Genomic DNA, 19,188 nt, shown 5'->3' with positions numbered 1-19,188 from the left:
ACACCCGAGATACAGACAGCAAAGTCATGCATTGTGAGGATTGAAGCTCATACATGCCTTGGAGTGGTGGAAAAATCCATCTGTGGAGCAGTTTGAGCCTGAGGGGAGGCCTGTTGTGCTCACAGCTGCATCGCTGGGGCGTGGAGCCACCGGCAACAAATCTTACCTGGCTCATCGCTGAGGGCTCAGGCTTTGTTGCTTGAAAATGTCCCAACCCATCTGTTCAGATGGCTCCGCTACAATTCCACTATTTTCAGTGGTACAGGGAGGTTTAATTGCAGCAATAACTGCACCACCTGCTGTCGCATTAGTTTTTTCAAAGAGATTTATTCTTGTTTTACAAAGTAAACTCTTAAATAACATCGCAAAACAGAAAGATTGGCACAATGGTAATAACGATTATATTGTAATTTATCTCTCACGGAAGGTTCACTTTAATTTTTCAGTTGTTTTTACAAACATGCTCACATTCTTACACATGGACTTTGTTGGAAAGGTTAATATTTATTGCCTGTTTCATATGGCAGTTCAGCTAAAATGCAACTCTTTAGAAAGAACACACTGCAGATGACTGAATTTATTTCATGGACTTAGTGAGGATTTACAGACTTGTGATATCAGCCCGTGAATTGCCTTGTTCAGAGAAATCGGCAACACTTTAATCCAGATGTACGTACTGCTCAGGATGTGTTGATGACAATCCATTCCTCCCTCACTTGAAGGTTTCCATTGGTAGTTCTCATCCTGAGCGAAAATGGCTGAGGTAGAGCCATCTAAATGAAAATTTGGCCCCTTGTGTACAACTCTGTTCCATTTTAGTTGCTATTGTCATTCTTGAGGAAGGTTTGTCAGGAACAAATCAGAAAAATATCAGGCTTCATTGTAATTGGAAAGACAAAGGTTGAGGTGTTTGTAAATACAAGTTCAACAGTGGGAAAACCAACACATTTTCTGTTGAGTGCATTGTTCTACTGTTTAAATGTCATATCATTGAAATACACAGAAATTCTGACTTGGGCCAAGCATAATGAATGTAATCACTTCCATTAAAATTCAGTCCCTGGTTTAATTACATAATCCTGAGCTGAGAAAACCAACATGTCTAATTCCCATTCCTCAGTACATTTCTTATTTAAAGAAGCTTGAGGTTCAGCTGCATGATAAAAAAATGAGATCACCATAAACAGGAATGTTACGGCTGAATGTTTACAACACCATAGTGAATTCATACCCAAGGCCTGAAGAACTAACATCAGTTAAAACATTGGATATTCTCTTGGATTGCAGTCAGACAGTATTTAAAATGGGGAAATGCCAAGTGAACAACATCACAGAGTCACTACAGTGTGGAATCAGGCCATTTGAGTCCACACTGACCCTCCAAAGAGCAGGCCACCCAGCAACTACCCCATTCCCTGTAATCTTTCATTTCCCATGGCTAATCCAGCTAGCCTGCACATCCCTAGACACTACAGATGAACTTAGCATGGCCAGTACATCTAAACTGCATATCTTTAGACTGTGGGAGGAAACTGGAGCAAACCCCACAGACACAGAGAGGACACTCAAACTCCACACAGACAATCACCTGGGGCTGGAATCGAACCCATGGTCCCTGGTGCTGTGAGGCAGCTGTGCTAACCACTGAGCCACCATGCAGCCCCCTGTGTACACTCTTTGTATGTTTCGTGTGGGACTGGTCTGTATAGATTACCTGTCCCCACCCACTATCTCCAACAAATGAAAACAATCCCTGACATTAGCTAAACAAAATGTAAAATCAGTAAAATTATTCCATCGACAATTTGTCATATTATTACGAGAAATAGCTCTACATTTACCAATGCTTATTTGCTCCCCCCCATACTGTTTTATGTTTAAACCTGTTGGCTGCTAACAGACAATGTTTTTTGCAGGACTCCGCTTCCAGATATATCATAAAGCTTTAGTCTCGTGACATCCTGACTCATGACTGGAGCTCTCTTGTGGTTTCACTGAAGCTGTACGTTATTAAGTCAGGAGGAATGCTGCACAAGGTATCAATTGTCAGGCAGCTCTTTCAGAAGGCAGGTCAAAAGCCTGAAACAGAGAAGAAGCAAACTTTGTTAGGTTTTTCAATTGGGAATGGGTCAATGTGTAGCTCATTCTAGGTGTATGAGTCTTACTCAGCATGGGTCTTGGCAACCCAATGTGAGCTTGCCAGAGTTCACCAGATTGGTTGCAGGAAGATGGCAATTGGATTAACTCATCCTACAGGTTTGCATTGGGCTTAAACTGTGGAAATGAAAGAAGTGTGACAGAAACCATCAAGAGAAAGGTCAATCTTCGAGATCATCCAGTAACATTCCATCAGAATAACACCTGGGGAGGCATTGAGTTCAAAAGACAGATAGGCCTAACTTAGGTTATATTTTGAGGAGATGGCAATTTTTTAAAAATTCATGTACCGGATGTGGACATCACTGGCCATCCCTAACTTGAGTGTCAAACCATGTTGCTGGGGATCTGGAGTCATATGCAGACCAGATCAGGTAAGGATGATAGATTTCCTTCCCTGAAGGGCATTAATGAATCAGATGGATTTTCCCCGACAAACAGCAACAGTTTCATTAGACTTCTAATCTCAGATTTTAATGAATTCAAATTATACCTGCCCTGTTGGGAATTAAACCTGGGTCCCCAGGACATTGCCCGGGTCTCTGGATTAATAGTCTAGTGATAATACCACAGGCCAGCACCTCCCCTTATTCAATCTCTTCAATTTGTTTAGTTACAGTTGCCTGTCTTTTTTCGGGATTATTCTCAATTTGGCTGCTCCCAACAACAAACAAGTCTCATAAGGCACATTGCTCAGAAATTCACCAGCTACCAATACCTCGCTTTATGTCCATTCTTTTGATTAGTTATAATGAGTTGAATCTTTTGGCTAAGTCCAAGTTACGTCAAATCTTTTTCAGGGATTTACACCATCCTGTCTCGTGGCATCCATTATGTCTGGTCCTGGCCCCATTTTACCACACGCCATTCCCAGAACAATTCACCACTTCAGATTTCCATTGAAAATTAATTTTCCAAGTAAAATTTTACATATCTTTTTGATCATACCAAGATGTCTCTGAAGCAGTGCATTCTACAGCCCTCATTAACGATGTTCCTGGGTTTGGTTTTAACCAGTAAAGTTTGCAAACTAAGATTCAGTTCTATTAGAGAGATCTCTCATACCCTAGCTAATTGCCAATGACCTTTCTTATTTCATCTCCATGAGCTCTCTAAGGATATTTAAGGAATGTTCAAAACTCTTATTTTTAAGCCTTAATGCTAGTGGAATCCAGTGACACCACCAGCTTTCCTCTGGAGATTTAAAGTAAAGAAAAATTGACATAAATAAAATATCATATCAAATCTTTCCAAAGTGTCTGAAAGCACATGACATGTAACAAATGAGAAGAATATGAGCCTGTTTGTGAGGCTGTCATTTCCTGAACAGATTTTCTGAAACCACCCGGGGTGATATTTGATGTATAAATTAAAACCAGGGAAATATAAGCTACCCTGAAAAGATAACACCCACACATAGTCAGAAAATCAGAGTGGTCCTGGTTTAGTAGACTTGTCTGACCACTTTAAATAAGTGTTTGTACAAATAATCAAAGTTTATGTATTTCCTGCCTAACTGAAGCTTTTGAGCACTGTAGCTTGGCAACAGGTTGAGAGTTTTATGTAACAGTGTGGCAAGGATTTAACCAAATGTCTCCTATGAGATTTGACGGCGTGTAATCCTCATCCAATTAGAATGTTTCCTTTAAAACTGATTAGTGGTACAATTAATTAGGTTTTTTTTACTTGTTTGTGTTCAAATCTTGTGCACCGTCAGAATTTAGAAGATCAACATTGCATATTGATGAGGAATGTAGTTGAGATGATACTTCCTTGTCATTAATTGAATGTATTTAAAATAACTTTCAGAAGGATCCAGCAGCCTACAATTAGCCTGGTGAAAGGTGTCCTCAGAATGCAGCCTTAACAACCTCCTGGCTACACTAACACAGCCAATGCAATATAGAACATAGAACATTACAGCACAGTACAGGCCCTTCTGCCTTCGATGTTGCACCAAACTGTGGAACTAATCTGAAGCCTATCTAACCTATACTATTCCATTCTCGTCCACATGCCTATCCAATGATCATTTAAATGCCCTTACAGTTGGAGAGTCTACTACTGTTGCAGGCAGTGTATTCCACGCCCCTATTAGTCTCTGAATAAAGAAACTACCTCTGACATCTGTCCTATATCTATCACCCCTTAGTTTAAAGCTATGTCCCCTTGTACTAGCCATCGCCAAAAGGAAAAAGGGTCTCAATATCCACTCTATCTAACCCTCTGATTATCTTATATGTCTCTATTAAGTCACCTCTCAACTTTCTTCTATCTAATGAAAACAGCTTAAAGTCCCTCAGCCATTCCTCGTAAGCCCTTCGCTTCGTAATGAGCAATATCCTAGTAAATCTCCTCTGAACCCTTTCCAAAGCCTCCACATCCTTCCAATAATGCAGTGACCATAACTGTCCACAATGCTCCAAATGTGGCCACACCACAGCTTTGTACAGCTGCAGTATGACCTCATGGCTCCAAAACTCAATCTCTCTACAAGTAAAAACTAACACACCACATGCCTTCTTAACAACCCTATCAACTTGGGTGGCAACTTTCAAGGATCTATGTACCTGGACACAGAGATCTCTCTGCTCCTCTACACTACCAAGAATCTTACCATTAACCCAGTACTCTGCTTTTATGTTACTCCTTCCAAAGTGAATCATCTCACATTTTTCCACATTAAACTCCATTTGCCACTTCTCAGCCCAGTTCTGCAGCTTATCTACGTCTCTCTGTAACCTACAACATCCTTCATCACTACCCACAACTCTACTGACCTTAGTGTCATCCACAAATTTACTAACCCATCCTTTTATGCCCTCATTCAGGTCATTTATAAAATGACAAACAACAGTGGACCCAAACAGATCCTTGTGGTACCCCGCTAGTAACTGAACTCCAGGATGAATATTTCCTATTAACCACCACCCTCTGTCTTCTTTCAGCTAGTCAATTTCTGATCCAAGCCACTAAATCACCCTCAATCCCATGCCTCCCTATTTTGTGCAATAGCCTACCATGGGGAACCTTATCAAATGCCTTACTAAATACATATACACCACATCAACTGCTGTACTCCCAACCACCTGTTTGGTCACCTTGTCAAAGACCTCAATAAGGTTTGTGAGGCACGACCTACCCTTCACAAAACTGTGTTGACTATCCATAATCGACTTCTTCCTTTCTAGATGATGACAAATCCTATCTCTTATAACCCTTTCCAACACTTTACCCACAACAGAAGCAAGGCTCACTGGTAGAGGGTTGCCTCTACTCCCCTTCTTGAACAAGGGAACAAAATTTCTATCCTCCAGTCTCCTTAACACTATTCCTGTTGATGATGACAACATAAAGATCAAAGTCAAAGGCTTGGCAATCTCCTCCCTGGCTTCCCAGAGAATCCTAGGATAAATCCCATCTGGCCCAGGGGACTTATCTATTTTTACACTTTCCAGAATTGATAAGAATTGAGGAGTCCTTATATGCACCTCAATCCCATCGAGTCTAGTAGTCTGTATCTCAGTATTATCCTTGATTACATAGTCTTTTTCTAGTGTGAATACCAATGAAAATTACTCATTTAGCACTTCCCCTTTCTCCTCTTATTCCACGCACAACTTCCCACGACTATACTTGTTTGGTCCTCACCTTTCTCTAGTCATTCTTTTATTCCTGACATACCTATAGGAAGCCTTAGGGTTTTCCTTGATCCTACCTGCCAACAACTTCTCATGTCCCCTCCTGACTCTTCTTAGCTCTCTCTTTAGGTCTTTCCTGGCTAGCTTGTAACTCTCAAGTGCCCTAACTGAACCATCATACCTCATCCTAACATAAGCCTTCTCCTTCTTCTTGACAGGAGATTCAACTTCCTTAGTAACCCACAGCTCCCACACTCGACAACTTCTTCCCTGCCTGACTGGTACATATCAAGGAGCCACAGTAGCTGATCCTTGAATAAGCTTCACATTTCAATTGTTCCCATCCCCTGCAGTTTCCTTCCCCATCCTATGCATCCTAAATCTTGCCTAATTGCATCATAATTGCCTTTCCCCCAGCCATAACTCTTGCCCTGTGGTATATACCTATCCCTTCCCATCGCTAAAGTAAACATAACCAAATAATGGTCATTATCACCAAAGAGCTCACCTACCTCCAAAACTAACACCTGGCCAGTTTCAATACCCAGTATCAAATCTAATGTGGCCTTGCCCCTTGTTGGCCTGTCTACATACTGTGTCAGGAAACCCTCCTGCACACATTGGACAAAAACTGACCCATCTAACATACTTAAACTATAATGTTCCCAGCCAGGTCCCCATAACAACCACCCTGTCACTCTCGCTCCTATTGAGGATCATCTTTGCTATCCTATCCTCTAAATCTCAGGAACTATTTGAAGGCCTATAGAAAACTCCCAACATGGTAACCTCCTTTCCTGTTTCTAATCTCAGCCCATACTATCTCAGTAGGCAAGTCCTCAAATGTCCTTTCTGCAACCATAATACTGTCCTTGACTAAGAGTGCCACACTGCCCCCCACCCCCCCACCCCATTTTTTTAACCATTTCCTCTGTTCTTACTGAAACATCTAAATCCAGGAACCTCCAATAACCTTTCCTGTCCCTACTCTACCCAAGTCTCTGAAATAGCCACAACATCCACACAGGCGAAGCATACTCTCTTATTATTCAGTCCCTTTTCTACTGGGTGCAGGGAAAAGTCCCCTACTCTGAAATATCTTTGATCAGTAAAATGATCATTGAATAGTCAGGGTGGATTTTCAGATGATGAATTGGCGCCTATGTTGTCGGTAGCAGTAACGTTCAACAAATACAGAAACAAAATCTAGCATCTGCAATTTTCAGCAAAGAGTTGATTGGGAGACTAAGAGATTAGCAGCCATTCTGGGGCATTTGGTTTAAGTGGCAGGATCTGATACTGTTCCAATAGCTGGGATTTCTGCAGTCTCTCCTCAATGGGCATAGGTTCCATTGGGGCCGCTCAGCAAGTGAACTCATTGCATCCTTGGTCCAAGTTTTGGCAAAAGAACTAAACTCCAATGAGATGTGAGAGTGACTGCTCTTCAAGGCACGATTTGACTAGCAGCTCGAGCAAAAGTGAAGCCAATAGGAATTGGGGGAAACCTCTCCACTGGTCGGAATCGTATGTAGTGCAAAAAGTTGGAGTCCAATGTTCTCAGAGGCAGGACGTTGCTGCAGGAGCTCCTCAGTTTAGATATTTTCAATGAACCTGTTCAGAAATATTTTAACACACCAGAGTAGCAAATGGGATTTGAATCCAGGCCCCCTTCCCAAGGTAAGGGACACTACCACTGTGTCAGAAGAGCCGTTAAGTTCCTCAGGGTAGATTTTTTTCATCCATCTGTTCAGACATGTTATAGCAGACATCCAGGGCAGGTGGGACCTGAACACAGGCTTCCTGACTCAGAGATAGGGACACTACCACTGTGCCACAAGAGACAGTGAGTTCCTCAGGATAGTATCTCATGGCCAACCATACTCATCTGTTTCATTAATGCCTTTTTGCCCACCATTGGGCCAGAAAACAGGATGTTTTCTAATAATGGGACAATGTTCAGCACCATTTGCAATTCCTCAGATACTGAAGCCCTCCATACACAGCAATGCCTAGACAATATTCAAGAAGCTCAATACCTTTCAAGGTAAAGCAACCAGCCTGATCAGCACCCCATCCCTCTCTCCATCATTGACGCACAGTGGCAGCAGTCTGTACCATGTATAAAGTACACTGCAGCAGCTCACCAAAGCTCTTGCATAGAACCTTTTAACCCTACAACTTGGCCACGTAGAAATATGAAGGCTGTAGGCTCATGGGAACACCACCATCTGCAAGTTCCCCTCTAAGCCAGAAAAATCCTGACCCAGAACTATATCACCGTTCTTTCACTATCACGAGGAAAATCCTGGAACTCCCTTCCCAATGACACTGAGGGGGTACTGACACCACATAGACTGCAGTAATTCAAGAAGACAGTTCACCACCTATTCTCACAGGTGATTAGGGATAAGTAAATGTGCTGGCCCAGCCAGCGATGTAGGAACAAACAACAGTCCAGTTCCACCAAGTAGAAATATTTTCATTCTTAAATATGAAAATGAAAAGGTACCAGGGCTGTAGTTCTCTCTGGAAGGAGCAGATTAGCACAGTTGGTTAGATTCATGCCAATTGTACAGGTGCACTGCCCAATCAGCTCAGGTGGAGTTGGGATTTGTCTCCTTGCCCTACCTTTGACGGTAGAAGCCAATGCAAGCAGCCACTGATAGAAACTGACAGGTTTCAGCAAGCAGTGAGCCAAGGTTTTATTGCGTTCAATGTTCATGTGAATCTTCTCCATCAATTTTCTCCCCCCAGTGTTAATGTTGATTCCAAGAACTGAATTTTGGGAGAGTTTGATAGGGATCAATTCAACTTCCCATCAAGTCACCATCCCTCTCCCTGTCCCTCTGTCCCTGAGAGTAGGGTGGTGGTGGTGATGAGGGGAGCTACCCGATTGTGCGGGAAGCCAATTAAGTTTTAATGAAAAGCTTTACTAACCTTACTATGACAAACCAAGTTGGGTTATACACCACATCACTGCCAACCCAATCATCACTACCATTGGAGGCTTCAGGGAACAGCTGAGCTACCTGTACCAGACCAGGAGGCCAGTGTCCAGCCAAGCATGGCAGTCTTCTGGAGTGATGGTCCAACTGTTGTTTGTACTTTTCACTTAAAGCATTACAAGATTGGAGAGAGGGTTCCTCAAAATGGCAGCACTCTTTCTCCAGCTTAACCGGAAGGCCAAGTCTGCTGACACTTAGGAGCATGTGCAGTCGCAGTGAAATCTCTGCAGTAAACTTAAATAGTGTTAACAAGCTAACAAACACCCTACAAAATGTTAAAAAAAAGCTTCGTCTGCAGTTCTTAGACAAAATGAGGACAGTTAAAGAATATTGCCATAATCCAATAATTATTAAAATCATTAAAGCATGGAGGGCAGTGTGGCAGAGCGAGGACAACATAACCAAAACATCATTTCTTACCCCTATAGTTGGCATACCAGGCTTCCAACTGGGGACAATGGTTTCCAGGTTTAAATGCTGGGCAGCTAGGGGTGTGTCTTGCCTGGTGACTTATTTGAGGGGGAAGCAATGATGTCCTTTGATCAGTTAACTCAGAAGTACAAACTACCTAGCAAAGGCCTCTTCAGTTTTTTTCCAAATCAGGGATTTCATCCAAAAAAGAACTATACTTCTCACCAACCATTATAGATCTGACACAGAGAAAAGAATGCTTAGCGCTAAGAACACACTCACTGTCAGCACTGTCTATCACCTACTGGGGGGGGGGGGGTGGCTCCTCGGGTGAGAACAAAAGGCTTTGTAACGTCTGGGAGAGAGAGCTGGGAGTCGAGATCTCTGCTGAGGCATGGGAGAATATTTGGGGAAACACAAGCAAGATTTCGGTTTGCAACAGGACCCATGTCCTCTGGATTTTCTTCCAAGTATGGTAAACCAAAAAACTGAGAACTTTTATCAGATGTGGCAGCCCTTTTAAGATAACCTGGACACAGACACATCCACCATACACATAAGGGCTTTTATATAGCCATGAGAGTCATGTTTAATGAACCTAACACCCTGAGAGGAAGAATCATGAACATATGAGTATGTGCAAGTTAATGCTCTCGATGATCAAGAGTTATTGTTTTGTCACACCAAGCTATTTTTTTTTTAATTAAAAGTATATGTACATGAGTGTACTTCTGTTCTTTTTGTATTGTTTTGATTTGTATTGCTTTTGGTTTCATGTAATTTTAAAAATCCCTTTTTCAATAAAAGTATCCTTAAAAAATAAAAAGTCTATTAGCAAAGTGGAGAACACTGTATGCAAAGTAGATGAGCTTTATATGAAGTATGTATTGAACAAATACATTCTGGAAGGGAAGGGAACTGAGTGTGTGCAGTCAGAATTTATCGTTGGACTGTCGGTGTGAGCAGGCACTTTGTACCTGAAAAGATAACAGTAGGAGATCCTCCAGCTTTAAGAGCTCTCCGGCTATCCTTAATTAAACGATCAGCACAGCCTCTGACCAACTGTTGAGATTGTTCTCGACAGGGTGGGCTTCTGGTACCCCATTTGATTCCTATGCCAACATTTTCAATCTCACCATTCCACAGGCATTTCCGATTGTCCTGTCACTTTGACTCTCCAGATGTGTTGCCTTGGGTCTTCAGAGTTGAGCAACCCTGGACCAAAGGCTGTAAAGCTGAGTGGCTCTCTCTGGGACATTTGCAGGTATGGGCCAGGCTTGGTTGTGGGAACCTTTCCCCTGTTCGAAGACCTGTTGACATTCCCTGACAGAGTACCACAGCTGGAGCCCAGTATCTGCGAGCACTTTCATAATAAAAGGGGGAAGCATTTTGCAACAAACATCCTTCAGACAGGCATGACTAATTCTGACTTTTGATATCAGCTGAGCAGAAGGGAGAAGAATGAACTAATTTACAGGTGTTCATTTTACTAACCGATGAATGTTTGATTTCTGTCACAGCCTGGTTTATTGGAGCCAACCTCGGTGTTGGTGAGAGTCCCTAAAAGTGCACCCACTCTGGGCATTGCCATTGAAGGAGGAGCTAACACACGCCAGCCATTACCCCGAATCGTAACCATACAGGTAAATGATCAGTCTGGGAGTGCTGCTTGGTTGGCAGTTTACCATTCATGATGTGATGCACAGCCGTAAGCAAGGAACCATAGATGTAATAGTAAAGCAACCATTGTTTTCATTAAATCAAACAAAATCCTAGGAATGCATGATCCAACCTATGACTCTAATTAATTAATGCATTACTTTATAAAATCTGGCATCTGCACTTGGCTTGAAGCCAACCATTCTTCTGCGTTCACTGTTTGGATCACCATCATCGTCCCCTGACCTTGAGTGATGCATACTCACAGTAAACTCTTTACTTACGCATAACTTGGCACATGTTTGACGAGCTCAGTGAAGGAAGCCACATTGGTGTACTCACGTCGTAGCAGGTCAGGATGTGCTCTGTTGAGGTCGATGTGGACAAGTGCAGGGACAAGAGACAAAAGACATGGGCCCAAGTACTACTCCTGGCCCAGGTCCCAAGTGCGATCTCACCCCATGCCCAGTGACCCACCCCCCCCAGGGCCTGAACACAGCAGGCTCCTTCACCCTGGGACCTGGCTGTTGGTTCTCCTTGTCCCACACCCTGGAGACATGCTTTGAGCCTGATTTTAACTCTGTGCAGGTGGACCGGTATTGAATTGTTGCATGTTCTGTGATTCCAACCACATACCAATTTGTGTTTGGAGTTGTTTGCTGCCAGCATCTTCTTTCCATGACTGGATCTGAGGGCCTGCATGGTTTGGAGAGGCAGAGGAAAACCACTTGTGAGTCTTAATGAGAATAGACTCTCATCCTTAACAAGATGGAGTTTATTGCCTGATAACAATCACATACAACTTCCATTCATAAGTTTTTGACACTAAGACTATTGGAAGATATGTGGATATCGATCCTCATCCAACAAAGTGCTACAATGTTCTACCTTTTCCCTACCAAAGTCCTTGAGGTATTATCAATTGGGTGGAGCTTAGTGCAGTCTCCAAATTAACCCTTTCAGAACCATTACCTAATACAACAGAAGGGTTAAAATCAGGCCAATTTGGATGGATTATGATACATTTTAATGAATGTCTGCTTGAGCTATACCTGGTCTGGAAGTATTGCTGTTCAACACCAGATGCCAAAAAATGTTCCAACCCAAGGTCCACTATCGTATTGAAGGATAGGTAGGAATTAACAAACCAGCTCCTCATCATGGTAGAGAATGGGGGCATTTTGATCCTGGTTGTTTTGTGTATACCAACCTGTGAGAAGATTTCCAAAACTCATGTAATGGGGCGGCACAGTGGCTCAGTAGTTAGCACTGCTGCCTCACAGCGCCAGGGACTGGGGTTCGATTCATGGTGACGTCTGTGTGGAGTTTGCACATTCTCTCCATGTCTGTGTGGGTTTCCTCCCACAGTCCAAAAATGTGCAGGTTAGGTGGATTGGCCGTGCTAAATTGCCCAGAGTGTCTGGGGATGTACAGACTAGGTGGATTAGCCATGGGAAAAGCAGGGTTACAAGGTATAGAGTAGAGGGGTGGATCTGGGTGGGCTGCTGTTCGGAGGGTGGTGTGGACTCAATGAGCTGAAAGGCCTGTTTCTACACATTAGGGATTCTATGATTCCATAATCAAAAGCAAGAAAATGTGGAGGAAAGCTGTCTGGGACTCAAATTCCCAGTCGAAGGGATTAACTTTACAATATAGCATCTAAGGTGCAACATGATATATGTGTGATCTTTGTCTTGTTATTAACGCCACACATTTAATGGAAACCCTTTATCAAGAAGACATAGCAGTTTACGAGTTTACGAACCTTCTTCATAGGTTCGTTTTAAAGACAAATTGGTAACTCGCACATTAAACAGAGACTGCATATGAATTCACCCGAATAATGCATCTGCCATTTGCTTTTCCCAGAGGGGAGGATCAGCACATAATTGTGGGAAGTTGAAAGTTGGCCATGTGATTTTGGAGGTCAACGGAATTGCACTTTGCGGAAAAGAACACAAAGAAGCTGCAAGAAGAATAGCAGAAGCGTTTAAAACCAAAGAGAGAGATTACATTGATTTCCTGGTAACAGAATTCAATGTAGCACTTTAAGAACCACTGCTGCTGAACACTGCTGCTAACGAACGTATCTTTGAAAAAAAACTATGATAATGTACCCTCATTAAAACTCCAGGTTTTACAACAGACACAAAGAAGTAATGAGTCTCCAGCTGCTGCATTTACACCGTTTCTTTCTCAAGGACCACATGTTGTCTGCCTGGCTGACAGTAGTTCTGCTCAGTAGAATCCGCAATGAGAAGAAAATGTAAATTTGTGCATGTGCAGAATTCAGGTTTTGGTTTCAGCTTTTTCCATTTAATTTCACTTTTCTGAATGATGCCTGTGTACGGCAAGTACAATCTGTACCGTTCTTTCTGTAAGTGGTTACACATCCAATGTGCTTCTCCTAATTAACCTGAGCCAGGATTAACGTTAAAGCCTGTGATAGCATGTTAGGAGACCAACAGGTTCATCTTCACAGCACATAGCACCACCCGGAAACACTGCGACCATATCAGATATGGAGATAGACACTGTTCTTCCCTCACTCGACTGCAGAGGTGGCGGAAGGGAGGTGCAGGTTGTGGGACTGTGGCGATGGGGGGGCGGAGGCATTTCCAGATTTACTTAGTGACTTGTCGACCCTCAGACATCCCGTTTGCACAGTCTGCCTTAAACAGCAAAATGAAAATGTCTAGGCTTTCCTTCAGAGAGTGTTTTATTCCCATTAGATTTGCCGATGCTGCAGGAGTTGATGGTTAACCTCCTGGAGACCAATGAAGGTACTGGGATTCCAGCCTGCATTTGTTCCTTTTGGTTGTTCTCTTTGAAGGTTTTTACTTCTTCATTGGTAACTCCGCTCAGATTAAGGAAACTGCTAGTTGACTGGATGGAGTGACTGGGGGTGTGAGATCAGAGGCTGAAACTTCCAGGAAATGACCAACCCCAAGTGGAAACTCTAATTCTCTTAGGAACGTCAACTTGATTGGTACATTTCTGTTAAAGTCAGTTGTGCGTTCAAGTTACAATGGCACACTGAATTGGGTTAGTTCTCTAATGCTGCATACCTCCATCACTACTGCAGAGACTCAAAGATTCAGAAGGCATGCCAAGTGTAAGGGCAATGGGTCAACTAAAGAGGATACCAAGAGCCCCGAAGATGTGAAGAGGGATGCCCACCCCATTCTGAGTCGCGCAGTTGCAGTATAAATCCCCTTGGGCGGCAACACGCAGATTTTCTGGTCTATGTGAAGCGAGTTCCAAATACAACAGAAACTTCTTGCTTAGAAGCATGAAATCTTTTGAAGGAAAACACCACACACACACTCGCACATACACACACTCACACACACACATTCAACTCACACGCACGCACACACGTACACATACGTACATTCACGCACACATATGCAGTCACATACACTCACATGAACACACCCACACACACACATGAACACACCCATACACACACACACCCACACACACGAACACATACAAACATAGGTCACAGTCGACATAATATCCACAGGTTCTGCTTCTACATGTAGTTTACAGCATTGTTATTTTGACCCCCAATGCAATAATATTAAAGGGAAATTTCTCCTGTTCATTGTTTATAGCTAAATCATGAATCTGTTCTTCATCTCTTCTTCATTCTTTGAGGCATCTAAGACAGACGCCTCTGCTGCCAATAGGAACACTTATAGGTGTGTTATCATACACAGACAGGACAGACTTGCCTAGTTTCCTCATATGTTTACATAAGCAGATCCTCTTTGCACCTACACCTAGGGAAATAAATGTCCTCACCACCTTAGCAAGTTTGAGCAGTCTGTCATTTCGTTACGATCTCATTCACCAATGAACTCTGCAGCGATGCCTATTGGAAAATCCTGCAGTTCGAGTGGATTCAAATTTGGGCAACATAGGTTTGTATATACTGAGACATAACCAAGTGTATTAGGGGATAGACACCAACCCCTCAAAATGAAGACTAAAGATGATGCTCATAACACTGTGCAAACTCATTCATGTGTTCCACTCTCTCCTTTGTAGTGTATAATGCTGTTAACACAGCTCATTACTGCTTTGTGACACAGTGGTGACTGTGACATGTGACATAGTGTGAGCACAGTTGTGCAATATCACAATGATTTCAAAATCCCAACTTGTGCATTGACACATTCCTCAAGTTGGAATATAAAAACTGGGTAGATTTGAATATCCGATGACACCTGGTGGCTACTTCCATAAAGTGCAGCTTGAAGTTCATAAAAGTGATAAACTTCAAAGACCATCAGGCAAATTGCCATAGTCTGTGGCAAGCTGCTACAAGGACTCTGCTTCAAAAGGTATGCACAGAATGAAATTCTGTGTTAAAAACGATTATCACCCAATTTATTACAGGGACTTGTATGGGAGAAGTACCAGACTTTTGTCTCGTGGGTTTCAGTTACTTTGTTTCTTACTGTTATCATGCTTCAGTAAAATACTAAACAGTACGGCAAACAATGACATTTCTTTAGCAGCACTATCATAAGTTAAATAATATGGCCTTTTGTACATGTTTGAAGGCATAGGGACCCATTCAATCTATAAATGTTCAACCTATGAAATACTGGGACATAAGGTCCCTTAAGTCTACTCAACCATTCAGTAAGATCAAAGGAAATCTTTGGCATCAAACTTTATTTCCTTACTCTTGTCCTTGATTTCCTATCCATCTCAGGCTTAAATATACTCAATGACTGAGCATCATGACCATCTGGAGTAGAAAGTTCTGAAAGTCCATTGCCCTCTACATGAATACACTTCTCCTCACTTCTGTGGATTTCTTATCCTAAGACCCTGACTCCTAGTTCTATGCTCACCAGCTTGGAGGAAACAGTCTCTCAGTATTTAGCCATTCACTGCCTTCCAAAATCTTCTGTTTCAATGAAATTGCCTTTCATTATTCAAAACTCCAGAGTTCAGCCTCATCTAGTCAATCTCTTGTTAAGTAGGATGAACAGAGTCACAGAAGTCTGTGAAAAAGCTGGAGACCATTCAACTCATTGTGCCTGTACCAACTCTTTGAAGTAGCTATCCAATTCATCCCACTCTCCTTTCACCATTACCCTGCAAATTTTTTCCCTGCAAGTATTTATTGAAATGTCTAAAAACAGCTGTTCATATGTAATAAGTTTAAGGATGGTTGTTTTCCATTAGTCCTGTGCTGTGGATGCTGTCTGATTAATATAAATGGAGTGTTTCCACAGCATGGTATAGAATTGCAGAGCTGCTTCTCAAAGCACTTTATGTAAGTAAGCCATAAATTTCAGAATGTTCATTAATATGCTAGTACGCTTCTTCCAATGTTCCCATACAAATACTCTTGAGGTCTCACTCGGCTGTTCTTGTATTAGTGCTACTTTGATTCAATTCTCTTATCTTGACTGCAATCGTGGACCAAGTCTACCATTAGAATAATAGATTATAAGATGAATTTCAAATTGTAAATCCTGGGAGCCAGCCGAAGGCTCCAGGTTCCTTAGAATCCAAATTAGAAAAGCATTAAAATAAAAGTAGCAACACCCTTGAACAGAAATGAAGTGCATTAGGTGTTACTATGACAACCAAACAACTTTAGAGAATGCAACAATCAGGAATCTTCTGGTGCCGTGATGGGTTTTGTACTATCCCGCTGTGAATGTGCAGGCAAATGAAATTTGAGAATAGGTTCTATCACTTTGAGGAGCAAAAATTAGCACAGTAACATATTGCCTCTGATGGTCACACCTGATCCCAAAGTTACCCCTGGACATCTTTCAGGGCAGGGACATGAGTGGCATTGTAGAGTCATTGAGATCTACAGCATAGGAAAAGACCCTTTGGCCCATCATGATGCACCACTCAAAATACCTAATTATTACAATCCCAAAACCCCCCCGGTTCAATCTGCGAGCTCTTCCAGCTGAATGTTGATGTGTTGAATGAAGAAGCAACTTAAGGCCAGAAGGGAACCCTCGGTAAAGATTCCTGTGACCAAGATGTTAACATACTGTGTTTTCCATGCACAATTTCTAACATCCTTACTCTTTGTGTTATTGCTGCACACAGAATTTTGCGTGGGAGTTGCACCCAGTTTTCTAATGGCACCAGATCAAAAGGTGGTTTCTCAAATTTATAGGAAAGCCAAGCCTGCATCCAGATTTACACTGGAACTGCAGAGGTATGTGTAAGGGAGGAAGAAACTTTATTCCCTTTATTGTTATCATAAGAATAGTTGCTTTACTTCAAAGCAGTTTGTTATGAACAATTTTGAAATACAATAATCTGTTTCAGAAATGCAAACCTTTCATGCAGGAATGAATTAGAAATTGTATCTCATCAAACAGGCCTAAATATTACAGTGACATCTGTACAATCTTTCTATCATGTTCTGTGAATGGTTACAAATAAACTACTTCACAGTATCTAACTACTTAAAACCTAGTTTACCTATTAATTCTAATTTGGGGAAACAAAGATTCTTTCTTCCTGAAAGGCATTACATTATTGCTTTGGCATCACTTTCCAATGATCCCAACACCAACCATCCTTGCCTAAGTTGAACCCCAATGGTGATGGACCACAGAAGGTGCATTGAAGTAGCTGACAGACTGACCTTTATAGTGGGGATCATTGGATGATCAGTGAATATAGTCTTCCTCATGGCAAATTGTGACATATCCACAGCCACCCAATTCAGCGAGTTAAAAAGAAGCCTGACACTCTCTTCTGAATTAATTCCACAACGTGTATCAGTGGGCCATGGAGGGACCAAGTAATGGGTAAAGGAAGACAGATCAGAATTTGTTTTTTGTTAGAGATCTGTAATATAACAATTCATTGAAGAATGCATCTCACGACCCATTAAACATGTCACAGCTGTGCAAGCAGTTGAAGGAACACAGCTTGATCTCACCTTTACTCTCTGTTTGGCTGAATTTGTTAATTTCTCGATTCTTTTCTTGTGAGGTGTACCTTGTCGATTTGTTCAGTGCCAGGATTGTGCAGCAAGTACTCTGCTATCAGTTTCCCTTCCTCTCTGCTAGACTGTACGTCAATAGCGTGACTTTTCCTTTTTGTAAATTCAATTGTTTATAGTCAAACTAATTATTATGGCACTATATAACTCACATGAAACTGTTTCTGTTGTTTGTACAGTTTATTATATAGCTTTGTAAATGGCTTTTAACATCATTAATGTATTTGTACAGAATTAGTGCTTTTCATTTTCCAATAAACCAAATACTAGCGTAACCTTTTTTTGAGATTTTTACTGTGATGAATTTTGTTGCAGTTATTAAAGCAGAGAATTCTATGAATTAATATGCTGCTATTTCACCTCAGGAACTTGTATTTATATCCAATTTAGGTTTATGGGATGTTTATTCTTTCTGCTGGCTGTTTAAACTCCTGAATGAAGGTGGCTCAGTTACAATCCAAGATCTAGTAGGGTTGGGTTATAGAGAACTAGTTCTGTCTAATTAAATAATGCCAATGTATGAAACAATCCTGCCCTTCTATGGGCAAGATTGAGGTATAGTGGCTCCGATTTTGCGACACTAAGGCTGTCAGCACTCACTGTTATTATAGGTTCAAGTTGAAAGCAACTTTGAGCATCCATACATATGCAGACAAATATGAGGTGTCGTGGATAGTGAAGAAGGTTACCTCAGATTACAACGGGATCTTGATCAGATGGGCCAATGGGCTAAGGAGTGGCAGATGGACTTTAATTTAGATAAATGCGAGGTGCTGCATTTTGGGAAAGCAAATCTGAGCAGGATTTATACACGTAACGGAAAGGTCCTAGGGAGTGTTGTTGAACAAAGAAACAGTAGAGTGCATGTTCGTAGCTCCTTGAAAGGAGAGTCGGAGGTAGATAAGATAGTGAAGAAGGCTTTTGGTATGCTTTCCTTTATTGGTCACAGTATTGAGTACAGGAGTTGGGAGGTCATGTTGCAGCTGTACAGGACATTGGTTAGTCCACTTGTGGAATATTGCCTGCAATTCTGCTCTCCTTCCTATCGGAAGGATGTTGTGAAACTTGAAAGGGTTCAGAAAAGATATACTAGGATGTTGCCAGGGTTGGAGGATTTGAGCTATAGGGAGATGCTGAACTTGCTAGGGCTGTTTTCCCTGGAGCATCGTAGGCTGTGGGGTGACCTTATAGAGATTTATAAAATCGTGAGGGGCATGGATTAGATAAACAGACAAGGTCTTTTCTCTCGGGTAGGGGAGTCCAGTACTAGAGGGCATAGGTTTAGGGTGAGAGGGGAAAGATATAA

At 41.9% G+C, this 19,188-nt stretch overlaps 1 protein-coding gene across 2 annotated transcripts in view; it reads left to right on the top strand.

Annotated features, from left to right (window-relative positions):
- The window catches only part of whrna (whirlin a), a 225,643-nt gene extending 207,492 nt beyond the window's left edge, over window positions 1-18,151 (top strand). For both annotated transcript variants that reach the window (XM_072565568.1, XM_072565567.1), the window contains exons 12-13: window positions 10,735-10,857; window positions 12,743-18,151. In XM_072565568.1, coding sequence (XP_072421669.1) covers window positions 10,735-10,857; window positions 12,743-12,925 — 306 coding nt within the window. In that variant the 3' untranslated portion in view covers window positions 12,926-18,151. The remainder of the gene's footprint in view (window positions 1-10,734; window positions 10,858-12,742) is intronic.
- The last annotated feature ends 1,037 nt before the right edge of the window (window positions 18,152-19,188 follow it).

Source organism: Chiloscyllium punctatum, chromosome 49 (genome assembly GCF_047496795.1).
Source record: "Chiloscyllium punctatum isolate Juve2018m chromosome 49, sChiPun1.3, whole genome shotgun sequence".
NCBI lineage: Eukaryota > Metazoa > Chordata > Chondrichthyes > Orectolobiformes > Hemiscylliidae > Chiloscyllium > Chiloscyllium punctatum.
This window is presented reverse-complemented; position numbering and strand designations above follow the sequence as displayed.